Source organism: Ailuropoda melanoleuca, chromosome 12 (assembly GCF_002007445.2).
Source record: "Ailuropoda melanoleuca isolate Jingjing chromosome 12, ASM200744v2, whole genome shotgun sequence".
Taxonomy (NCBI): Eukaryota; Metazoa; Chordata; class Mammalia; order Carnivora; family Ursidae; genus Ailuropoda; species Ailuropoda melanoleuca.
Genome location: NC_048229.1, coordinates 77,635,157 through 77,647,218, shown reverse-complemented (window position 1 = coordinate 77,647,218; position 12,062 = coordinate 77,635,157). Strand labels below are relative to the sequence as shown.

The 12,062-nt window shown below is 43.8% G+C and overlaps 1 protein-coding gene across 2 annotated transcripts in view; it reads right to left on the bottom strand.

The window, feature by feature from the left end:
• USP10 (ubiquitin specific peptidase 10) overlaps positions 1-12,062 on the bottom strand; it is an 81,655-nt gene that overhangs the window by 24,133 nt on the left and 45,460 nt on the right. For both annotated transcript variants that reach the window (XM_034639622.1, XM_011230002.3), the window contains exons 3-4: positions 10,878-10,938; positions 5,441-6,481 (exon numbers count right to left, since the gene is read on the bottom strand). In XM_034639622.1, coding sequence (XP_034495513.1) covers positions 5,441-6,481; positions 10,878-10,938 — 1,102 coding nt within the window. The remainder of the gene's footprint in view (positions 1-5,440; positions 6,482-10,877; positions 10,939-12,062) is intronic.

The window sequence follows — 12,062 nt, the reverse complement described above, 5'->3', positions numbered from 1 at the left end:
ACTGATAATCCCTATTACAAAACGAACTGAGGCTTCCAGCTCTTGATTTCAGCTCAGGTCGTGATCTCAGGGTCCTGGGATCGAGCCCCTCCTTGAACCCCACATCAGGCTCCATGCTCAGAGGGGCGTCTGCTTGAGGATCTCTCTCCCTTGCCCTCTGCCCCTCCTGCTCACTCTCCAGGGCTCCCTCTCTCTCTAAAATAAATGAATAAATCTGGGGGAAAAAAACTGATATAGATGGCGAGAGAAGCAAAAAGGAAATTTACAGAAAACTGTGAGTGAAACCAACAATTTTCAGTACTCTAAGCAGTTAAATTACTTAAAATTAAATACTGAACATTTTGTGAATATAAACAGTTCCATTTCAGAAGATATAAAAACTTGTAAAAATTAAATATCTTATCTAGGATTTTCTCACAAGAAATAAACATTCACACAATGCCAAGTTTCGGTTCTGTAACAGTGAATACTGGGCTTTTACCTGAAGAATTTCAATCCCCATAAACTGAGCCAGACACCAACATGTGACAAAGTTTGTCGGTGTGCTCCTCCTCTTCTCCCGCCTAGTGAAACACACACACACACACACACACACGAATCCTCATTCTTGTCCACAGTCACCTGTCACTATTACTGAATCCTGCTGCTATAATTCAGTCAATTATTCTGCACTTGCAGACCAGCGGGTATAACTGCTTTTAGTGTTTTGGTTTAACTCTTGGCTCCAGTTCCTTTTACTATTGTATTTCTATCCTGAAGTCCAGCAAGCACTGTAATGACTGAGGTCAGAAGAATTGAAGCCTGGGGGCGCCTGGGTGGCGCAGTCGTTAAGCGTCTGCCTTCCGCTCAGGGTGTGAACCCGGAGTCCTGGATTGAGCCCCACCCACATCAGGCTCCTCCGCTGGGAGCCTGCTTCTTCCTCTCCCACCCCCCCTGCTTGTGTTCCCTCTCTCGCTAGCTGTCTCTCTGTCAAATAAATAAATAAAATCTTTAAAAAAAAAAAAAAAGAGAAGAAGAAGAATTAAAGCCTGGAAGGACGATGCCACAGGACAGAAGGCAGGTACTTCCAGAGCTCGAAGCTTGAAGACACCTGTGCTGCAAAGTCGTCACTGCTGGTTCTCCATCTCACCTCCTCTGAGGGCGAATAAGCAGAAGCTGACCGTATTAACGCACTTCTCCAGAGGCGTTCTTTCCAATTCGTTCTCGTCCATGTAATTTACTACTACACTGAGACAGCAACCTTAAGGAGGATGGCCTCCTCAACCCACAGAACAACGTAACCAGAACGGCATAGAAGGCCACAATGATTCCGTATCACATGAAAGGTACAAAACTGAAACTGGTGTCTTCACTTTTGTAACAGCTTAAACATTAGATGGCTGAATTAAAATTCAACTTTCTTATGAAATCTGCCGACGTACAAAAAACCGAGTGGTTAACAGCCTTTCTCATATTTTAAAACATACACAGCTCCCATGTTGCCACAAATCTTTCCAATGAAATGATTTACAAACTCAGTGGCAATATTTGCACTGTAAACTTTTAAGTCAATATAAGGTAGGATGATTTTTACACATACTTCATGCATCAAATTCTGTTTTCCTAAAATTAGGATGTAGAGGTCACATGACCATTGAAGTTCTATGAAAACACTAGGTAAGAATGCTCCTTGATTCCTCAGGCCCAATAAGTGGCCTGTAATCAACATCCTGATGCTGCTGACCTGCTTTTCTGTCCTCTTCCTCAACTACACAGAACATCCTGCAAGTGTTTTTGTTTTCCTCATTACATCACTTTGGAAGAACACGTGCTAGCTAGCTTGGTTACCTAATCACGTAGAGGACAGCAAAGTGACCAAAATGTATCACTGTCCACTGGCTGTAGATCAACGTATGCTTTATAGGTAGAGGGATCTCAATTCAGTTCTAGAAGCAAGAACATATGCACACTGAATCAGGTATGGACCAAACTCTCCACCCACAGGCAGGGATTCCTACAAACAGGTGCTATACCTTTTCAGCTACATTATTACTACCTTTGCTGTTTTGGACAATTTGAAAAGGAAATGCAAAATATTTAAGAAATCATTTCCCAAGGAAGAGGTGAGTATAATTTATAAGCCACCAAAAAATTATCAATCACAAGGTATGTATTTGTTTACAATAAAAATAAATATGGACATGGGAATTCATTTTTCTGGGCAGATCCAACTTGTAATGATTTTGTTGCTCTCTAGGAACAAATTTTAGGTATAAAACTACGTGCAAAATCATATATTAAGTAAGTTTGGACTAAAACTCTTAATAAATGATAATACGACTCGGTGTTTCAACTTCTTCACAGAAAAGATTTTTTTAGAGCTGTCAAAGACCTCAGTTTACTTCATTCTCTTTCCACTGGAATTTTATTTAATTCATTTTATCTGGGCCTTCAGCCCGGTCCTTCTCCTTGCCTACCATTACTTACACTCCTTTAAAACAAAATACATTGATGCAAGATTTTAAAAGCAAAATATAAAATACAAAACAGCTCTACTTGTGATTCGAAAGCATTTGACACAATTTAGGCTTGGGATATGACAAACGTTTCTTAGTAAAAACCCAGGAAAAGGTAAATGTTCATCACAAGGATATATACGCTTCATCACGAAGATCACATGCGCTGCCCCAGCTCCGGGCGCCGAGGGAGCAGCACATGCACGTCGGCCTTCCCTGGGCTACTTTGCGTTCCACATACTTACTCTTGAACGTGGACAAATCTAATATTTTGCAACCACTTTCAAATACAAGCTACTAGGATTTTCAAATTCCTTGTTCTCACCTCCTGGTTCAGTTGTTCCTACTGAAAAGTGGCAAATATTCCTTCTCAGACTGACAATAACCACTCACCGGAACACGGACCCCTCTGCAAGCCTATGCAGGCTTCTGTGTCGGTTCCTACTTTCCGCGGGTTGGGGAAGGCACTTAGCACATCCGGACAAGTGCCCTTCCCTTCCAACTCCTTAAATGAGAGTTTACACTTAAGAAGAGATAGCCAATGAACAAAATGCTGACAGTCTACACCAAGAAGGTGAAAGCAGAACCCGCTAAAGTAATGGATAAACAGTTACAAGTAATCAGGAGCTGGCCGTATTTCTGTTCAAAATGCCTTATATGGTGTTCTTATTCTGTGTTTACAGTTGGTTTGTGCTAATTTGTACTTAACGGGTGGTTATACAAAAATCAGCTGGCATTTAGGAAGCACAGACTTAATGATAGGGCAGAGAATCCAGAAATGTGGACATCCAAAATAAATGAACCTGGACTTAAAAAAAAAAATCAACTGTGGATACTGATACTATTCTAAGAATTCAAAAAAAAGAATAAACTTGATGTCTGAACTGCTGCCTTTTCCCTCTTTCCCCAAAGTTAATAAATATAATAATAAATATAAAAATTACTCTCTTAGTAGAACCAGTTAGATGCTTATGCTAATTCTAGGATAACCAATGTCAATCAAGAGATCTTTTAATGGAACTAGAATCTCACAGTTCAATGCTGTTTAAAACAAGTGAGCCTACACTCGAAAGCATGCCCATTCAAGGGCAGTTTGTGGTAGTGGATCCTACTTATGACAAACTGAATATAGTTCATCATTTTTATGAAGTAAACCTCCACGTAGAAGAATATGATAAAGGGAAAAACTTCCAACCCACCACTTTACCTCAGCTGTGTGTGATCCCGAGTCATTTAGTGTCGCCCCACTGCTGCGTGGTTTTACAGGAAGCAACACTCAAAACTGTCAGCAGCTATGGTCCCGATTTCTAAGGCCCCGTAAAAAGGCTCAAAAGAATGAAGTATTTTAAAAAGCACTACAGTTTTGCTGAGATATTTTAAACATCTTCTTAACTGGACTCATCAAACTAGGATTAAGGAAATAAGCCTGCTGGGGAGGCACTGCCTCAACTCAAAGCACTTGGACTGTGCCCGGCAATGCTCTCCCCCAAATACAAGTAGCCGAGGGCCTCCACAGCAGTCTCCCTGCGGGTTAACAGCAGATTCGAGCAGGTGAGATTTTAACAAACGTACAACATAGCAAACTGTATCAAACCACATTCAAAGTCATAGGATTAAAATGTTTCAAAACATTTAAAATGAAGTTGTTCTTATTTTAAATAAAGACAGACAATTTCCTAGAAATGGGAGATTTTTAGGAACAGAAGTATAATTATAACGCCTTCATAACTTTGAACACAGAATGCACATTTTTAAAAGCATCCCACCCATGCATTTCTCATATAGAGTTTAAAAATAAAACTTTTAACATAATAATCTATACAAAGGTTTACACCGTCTTATCCCGACTTTGACAGCTTTCTCAAGCAATGAATACATTCCAAAAGTTATAATAAAGAAATCACTCAACTTTAAAAAAATATGTATAAAGCCCAAAATGACTGGCCTACCAATTACCTTCTTAAGAGAACTCGAGGCACCAAGGTTATTCAAAAGGATGTGTTGATGGAACTGTGACCATTCATAAAAGGGAGTGTATTTGCAGCTTGCTACTGCAACTGAGCTTCACCCCGGGAACAGGTGCTGTCAGCTGTTCCAAATGTTCAATCAGTAGGTTTCCCATAAAGCCTAAATGGGACAGCTTATTTTAATTCAGCTAATGGGGCAGGAATCTGAAGAGCTGCCTGCTGAACTTCTTGGTACAGTGAAACTGGAAAAGATGCTCTGGCTTCCGAGACATGTACACATGTACACAGTCCCTGCATTTCTGACTTCCTAGTTTAACTTAGAAACAAGTGCAGATGACGCAGCTATTTTTACTGAAACCCACCCTACTTCTGAGCCTGAGCACTCGAAAACAAAGCACAAACTTTGGCCTCAATCGTGGTAGTTTTTCTTTTCCTGTCAAGAGCTGACCCTTAGAGTTCTACAAATGAGTAAAATCCATTTACTCAATCCAAAATAGGCAATAAGAAAAAAAAAACCCAAATACTTCCTTACATCCTAAGAGATACAGAAGAAAAACAGCACAAAGTGAGTCCAAATCAAGGATTACACAGCAAAGGTGCCCGACAGCTGTGACGCGGATAGGACAAGAACACTCAGTCACTCGCTGGAGCAGAATTACCAGATCCAAAGGCAAGGATGTGGAAACGCACTCTGTCAGCAGAGAAGGACTGGTAATAGACATGGAGTGTTCACTTTACGTAAAGGTCTGAGCCCCCCAACCTGCCGGTACTGTGCTTAAGTATCATCTTACTTCTAGACAGATAGCATTCAAGGCACAGGCATCCTTGTGAAACTCCTATTAACACACAGGTCACCGACTACTGCTCTGGGTAACAATCTAGCACACAGTTTCTCAGCCCAGAAAGCCTGAGAGGTATTCAACAGGAGCAGAGATCTGATCCCATCCTCACTTTCGACCTGGACCTTGTGAACTATACCTGCAATCTTTACGGCTACAGGATCCTCCGAAACCGGAACGAGCCCTTCTTTGACTTCAATCTGCTTTTCAGAGGCCAGGGCAGACATGGCAGGAGGGGAATATTTTGTTTCCACAGAAGCCACGGGTGAGGAGGGAGAGGGCTTAGAATCATGAAAAAGACTGGCCCATGACTTGGGCTGGCTAGTGGGAGCCGTGCCCGCCGCAGCGGCCAAGGCGTCGGCAGCAGGGGGAGCGCTCCCAGCTTTAGCGGGGTCCGAGTCCGCACTCTCCACAGTGTGCAACTCGACTCCATTGGCAGCTGAGCCCTCACCGGAGGATTCAAGTATTTGTCCGTTAGCAACTCCGAGGTTTTCAGTAGTATGAGTTCCCGTGTAAGGCTGAGCCACCGCTGTCCTCAACAGGCTGTCCCTGCCAGCCTCTGCAGGGAGGCAGGACTGTTCCAAGTCAGCCCCGGGGCAGCCCTCGGGCTGCCCTGCAGTCCTGGAATCGCCGTCGAGGGCTCCGGAGAAAGGCCCACCAGGCACAGCGTCACTGACGAAGTCCGTAGAATCCTGAGGGCTGTTACAAGTCCTGGGTGTCCCCGATGGGGGCACATCGCCCACTAACTCTGCATCCTCTGAGCCTACGCTGTTTGGGACTGCTGGATTGGCATGGCCATTGACCAGGGCTTCTGTGGGAATACTACCCTCACCACCATCTTTCAAGTAACTGTAATATCCCGGGGGACGTTTTTTCTTCTTTTTACGCTCCCTTTGTCCAAGACCACCCGTGACACCATCGCTTTCTGAAACTTCCACCTCTGCGCTTGAATTGCCATCCAGGGCAAGAGAAGAGCCCGGGTACTGGCAGTCAACAGAGCTGTAGGTCGCTTCTTTATCTAGGTCACCAGGGGTCTTTTTGGAAGTTGTGCAACTGAGAATAAACTCAGGGGCCTGAGGATTCAATGTGCTTGAAATACTGTAGTTGGGAGTTCTCGGCAAAGTGTCATTGGGTTCAATTACTTCATTAACACCAAACTCAATTCTCTGATATTCTTGTCCTGTTTAGAAAGAAAATGATCAGTAAATATGCCATTAGTTAGGAACACGGCTACACAAACCGTAAGTCTCAATAATCAATTATTTCCTTTTTGAAACTAAGCCTTTAAAGTCTTCTTCTAATTAACACAGCTATGACATTTCATTTCTGTGACAAATAATCTGCCAAAAATAAGTAGTGACTATAAAACCGTATTTAATTTTAGAGCTATGAAAACCAGAAGGCTGTATTCATTTTCCACTCTCAGGGTAGCTAAAGGAGACTTTCAGAAGGTAGAAATTTAAATGAAATTATAATAAAAAGCAAATAATATTTTCCCTGTCTAAAAACACTCCTCAATGAAATCTGACTTTACTGGCTTACTTTCTGACTGAGACTAGGGTATAGGTATTTTGGACAACTTAAAAAAAGAAAATCATGACGACTACCTTAGGGATTTAAAGTCACTGCTGTCTTTATGGCTTTCCTGATTTGTGTAATTTAGTAATTGAGAAAGTATGCACTACACCAAGAATTCATCCTTTCTATAAAAGTGCTCTTCAGAGGCACTCTCTCGAATCCTCCAACTCCTGACCTCCTTCACGGACCTTCACTGTGGTCTGCAGAGAGCCTCGCATCAATGCGTGTCAATGTGCCCTAAATGAACTCATAGTGGATCCAAGGGTGGTGACAATACTTCCAAAAATACCAAAGGACAATAAGGACTGCAAACTTTTAAAAATCTCTTTGGAACCCTTTGATACTTCCTGCCAACTGGCTAGCAGGAGTATAGACCATCTACACATTCCACCCGTTCCAAAATGGACATTTTTTTCATAGTTCACATTTCTGAAATTACGTTAAGTTGTAGAATCAGCTGCATCTTGCAACAGACGTCAAGCATCAGTGTCATCTTGTATCTGATGAAACAGTTAAAAATTCTCAAGTTAAGGAAAGGACACACGCCTTTTCATTTACCCATCATGTGTAACTGAAGATCTCTCCGAGTCTTGCACAAGAGGCCTACTTCTTCTCAAGGCAAGTATTTAAAAACAAAACAAAACAAAACAAAACCATACTACCAAAAGAACTGTGCTCTACTACAAATAACTATTTTTCACCTTGGAAGTCTTTCAACAAGCAGCCCCAAGAGGGGCCCGTTACGTGCAAGTTAGTTAGGGGCAAGGACGTCACCAGTCTCCTCTTTATCTGCTTTGTAATCAAGCCGGGGTGGGGGGGGGCAGGAGGGTACACCTTCCCAACAACAAAAAGTTCCTGAAAAAGGAATACTAATGATGGCTATACCTAACAGCACATTTTCATATAAGGTCACCAATATGACCATTTGAATCCTTTGGCCTCTGAGTACTGCTTTTTTATTTTCCTTATTTTGAAAAGAATCACCAAAGAGAAATTAATTTCTCTATTATTACACCTAACAGTCCATTCTGATTTCAGGCTTCACCTAGTCCATGAAACTTCGAGGGTACAATGCCACTACATGGTCTGACATGGATATACCTGAGGAAATGAAGAACACTCCACATGGGGAGGCTACCCTTTGGAGACTGTGGCGTGCATTGTGAAATCAAAACAGACATTAGTATGCATTGTGGCATGCAGCTTGTGCAAGGTTTTAATTATTTCCAATAGACACAGTGACTTCCACATTTCAATCTTTAATCTTATCGTTTCAGAATATTCTAGAACATGATATAGGACATTAATGGAACCATTTCAATATGTTACGGTTATTACCAAAACATTTACCCTGTATAGGGTCTGACTGTACCACTGAAAGGCAGAGTCCTACCCAGAAGAGTTCCTCTTCTTAGCCACAACACGTTTCACAGATACACATGCGCACTGCACTGCACAGCAGAGGAGTCAGCACAAAGCCCAATCTGTGGGCTGAAGGAGTGATGAAAGCCTGCAAACCTGGGCTTGAAACAACACAGTCGATGCATGGGGTGAATGGGGCCTCAGTGCTCAGGCCATGCAGACAGTGGGTTGTTGGGGGAAGGAAAACCAGCTCAAATGAAACAATGCCATCCTAACACAGCATTCTGCCAAGTGTGCTCCCTGCAGCGTCCAGGGTGCTGGAGAGGCCCCACAGTCCCCAATGCTGGTGGGGGGGGGGCGCAGAGACTGTCATGCCCACCTATCTGAGAACTGCTGCTTAAGTGGCTTCCTCCACTGATTTCTCCAATTAATACAGCACCTAGCTATCTGCAAAGTGCTTATTATCACAGAGGGTAGGGAGATTAGTGAGGCAAAGTCCCTGCCTCAGGGAGTGACACGGACTAGTAGAAAAACACCTCAGACTGAAGCTGATAGTGCAGAGGAAGGGCAAAATGAGGCCTCAACAGCTTTACAGGAAGAACCCTTCCAGCTACAGAAAAGAGCGACCAATTTCAGTCAGAAGCTACAGAGAAGTCAGTGGAACTGGCAGGATAGCTGGATGGGGGCAGGGGGAGTGGAGGCTATTTCCAGCTCTAGGATCGCACTAAAAAAAGCAGAGGTATAAAAGGCATGCCAGTGATAAGCAGCCCCTGCAAAGAGCTTGCTGTAGCGGCCTCTGGTAGGAGGGAGAACAAATCATCCTCAATCATTCATCCAAAAACACACGGGAGGTTTACAACCTTCCAGCTACTACAGCGCACAGCTGCTGAGCACACAGAAATGCATGGTCATGACCCCTGCTGCCCACAGCCGAACTCTGTCTAAAGACGGAGGCAAGTTCATTACTGGACAGCGGGACAGGCACTGTAAAAGCAATAAACATCACAGAAACACAAGAGAACAGAAAAGGCTCCAGGGAAACAGGCCTTTAAGCTGGCCTGTCACTACCATCGTGAGCAGGTGGCAAGATCCCAGCTGTGTTTTTGGCAGATTAAAAGATGGACTTGAGAGGAGAGACAACGGAGAAAAGGAGCCACAAAGCAGGAACTAAGCAGAGAGACTAGCCTGGAAGGAGGGGTGTGGTGTAAGGAAGGGAAGGAGAGGACACGGAGAGGAGCTGGTGGAGCCTCCAATCTGCAGTCTGGGCCCCTGGGAGGATGGTGAGGCCATGAACTAAATGAGAAGGAAAAGAACAACGCAAAAGGGAAAAGAACGAAACATTTTAAAGCACTGAGTAGACATCCGTAGCATGCTTACTACGTGCAAAGTACTTGGAGACAGAAATCCGAGAGACTCAGAAAACAGCTGCTCTGAAGGCTGGGCAGCCAGGCAGGGCGTCTGGACCCCTCCAGCTCACTCCATTTCGCTCTTGTCCTGAGCCGCCCCTAGAACTGCTCTAAGATTATTTATCCATTTAACAGAGAGAGAGAGAGAGAGAGAGAGAGAGAGAGAAAGAACACGAGCACACAGTGCAGACGGAGCAGCGGCAGAGGCAGAGGGAGAAGCAGGCTCACCGCTGAGCAGGAAGCCCGATGTGGGGCTCGATCCCAGGACCCCAGGATCACGACCTGAGCCGAAGGCAGGCACTTAAGTGACCGGGACACCCAGGTGCCCCTAGAACTGCTCTTTGCCTCAGCCTTCCAGATCACGGTTTCCTACAAACTACTAAGAATGTTAGATACTGTTACATCTCTGAGTTTACTGTACATAAAAAGTGTGGACAGGCTCTTCAAGGTTTATGTTTCAATTATAATGAAAACCCGTTCATAGGTCTGACCATGCTAACGAAAGAGGGAACCAGACCCCTGGCTCTCAAAGCAAAGGGTCAGCATCCGCTTCTCCAAGGCCAGCAAGGGCCTTTAAGGATCCAAACCGTACACTGGTCCACACGGACAGGACCTGCACCCCGGCAACCTACAGTAACCAAACAACCCGCCTTTACTCAACCACACAGCATCACTGCTTCCCAGGAAGCACCATTCCCAGTAATGAGCTCTGTGTCTGTGTAGAGACAAAAAAAAAATAAGACACCAGGAAGTAAAAAGGTCCTCTCAATTCCCGAGAGCGTTAAATGACAGACTAGGACATAAATGTAAACTGTAAAAAAGATCTGAGCTGTCCCTGAGCCATGCAAAGAGCACATTCTCAGAGAATCACCAGATCTGGGCCCAGGAGTCTCTACAACCAGAAGAAAGGCCACCTGAGAACTTTTACAAAAAGCACTGGCTTTATTATAAAGGACACATGTGTGCCACTGAGAATGGTCAAGAAAAAACAGAATCAGACAAGTATTTCCTTAACTAAACCTTGAACATCTGACACTCTGAAGCACAGAATATACTTCATTAATCAAAATGGTTCAGAGATTAAATACGCTATAGTTTATAGCAAAAACCTCAAGCAGTAAGGGAATGTTTATTCGAAAAGTATGAACCAGCAGGAAAACATGATTTCCAAATAGCCTGCACACACGGCCAGAATGCGCACCAGGGAGACAAAGGAGAGAAGCAGCTTACCATCGGGGAGTTCGTCTGTAGCTGGTGGGCCACACGCAACTGCTCCACTGTATGGAGGAAGCTGCACAGGGAATTGGAAAACAAATTGTAATTCAACAAAATGTTAAAACCCAACACATTTTTTCATTAAAAACTCTTTATCCATTCAACTTTTCTCAAGACATTTTTTTACCAAAATAACATACATTGAGACAGTAAAATTAAATCACTTTCATTTAATATAAAATACCATAGGAATGGTTTTAAATATTGTCTTTAAGATCCAAAAATGAGGCAAAAAATTTTAAAAAAAGATTCCAATGGACATGAAAATCAACTACAATAAAATGTCACGATAAACCCTTTGTTTCGTAGGATGTTAGAGACTACCTACGGATACTACAGCCATTGTCCTGGACCACTAACAGAGATGAGTCCTAGTGACCACGTGCATGTCACACTCGCAGCAGTCCATGTTCTCACGGCCCGGGCAGGCAGGCCCCCGGGCAGAGTGCAGAGAGCCCACAAAGAAGCCTGGGAACCACGGTTCCCTTTTTACCACAGTGCCTTAAGTTAACGAATTAATGAATTAATGGCTGGAAATCACATTCCCTGTCTGGAAGAGAAAAAGCAAATGCCAAGTATCCAACCTCTTTGTAAAAAGCAGGAAGGTACTACGAACATCCCAAAGTTTGCTTCTTCCTAGCCATCCCAATATTTAATATTTAAGAATTGGAAATGTTTCAAATGGACACACTGGGGATGAGAAAGTTCAGGACAGAAGGGCTAAGGTAAACGGACTTAGAGAACAAAAGAACAAAGCAATGACGTCCTAACACAGCACTTCCCCAAGCGTGCCTCCTGCAACACCCGGGGTTCCCGGATGGGCCCCGCAGTGTGAGATGCTCGGGGGCCCCAGTGATTCTCAGGCCCTCCACTGTCTGAGAACTGCTGCGCAAAGGGCCTCCTCAGTTGATTTCTCCAATTAACTCTTAGTAAGTTGATTCAACCATCAAGGTAAGAAGTTGTCTCCCCCAGGGAATGAATGACAAGTAAGAACCTAAGGAAACAAAGGGCAATTCAAAATGAACTGAAGGCTTGCAGGATCTGAGAGCTGCATATTTGTCCACTGGGGGTGCCCGGTGTTCATCACACTGACACAAAGGGAGAACCCATTCCGGGTGCTGCCAAGGGCTACACTTGGCC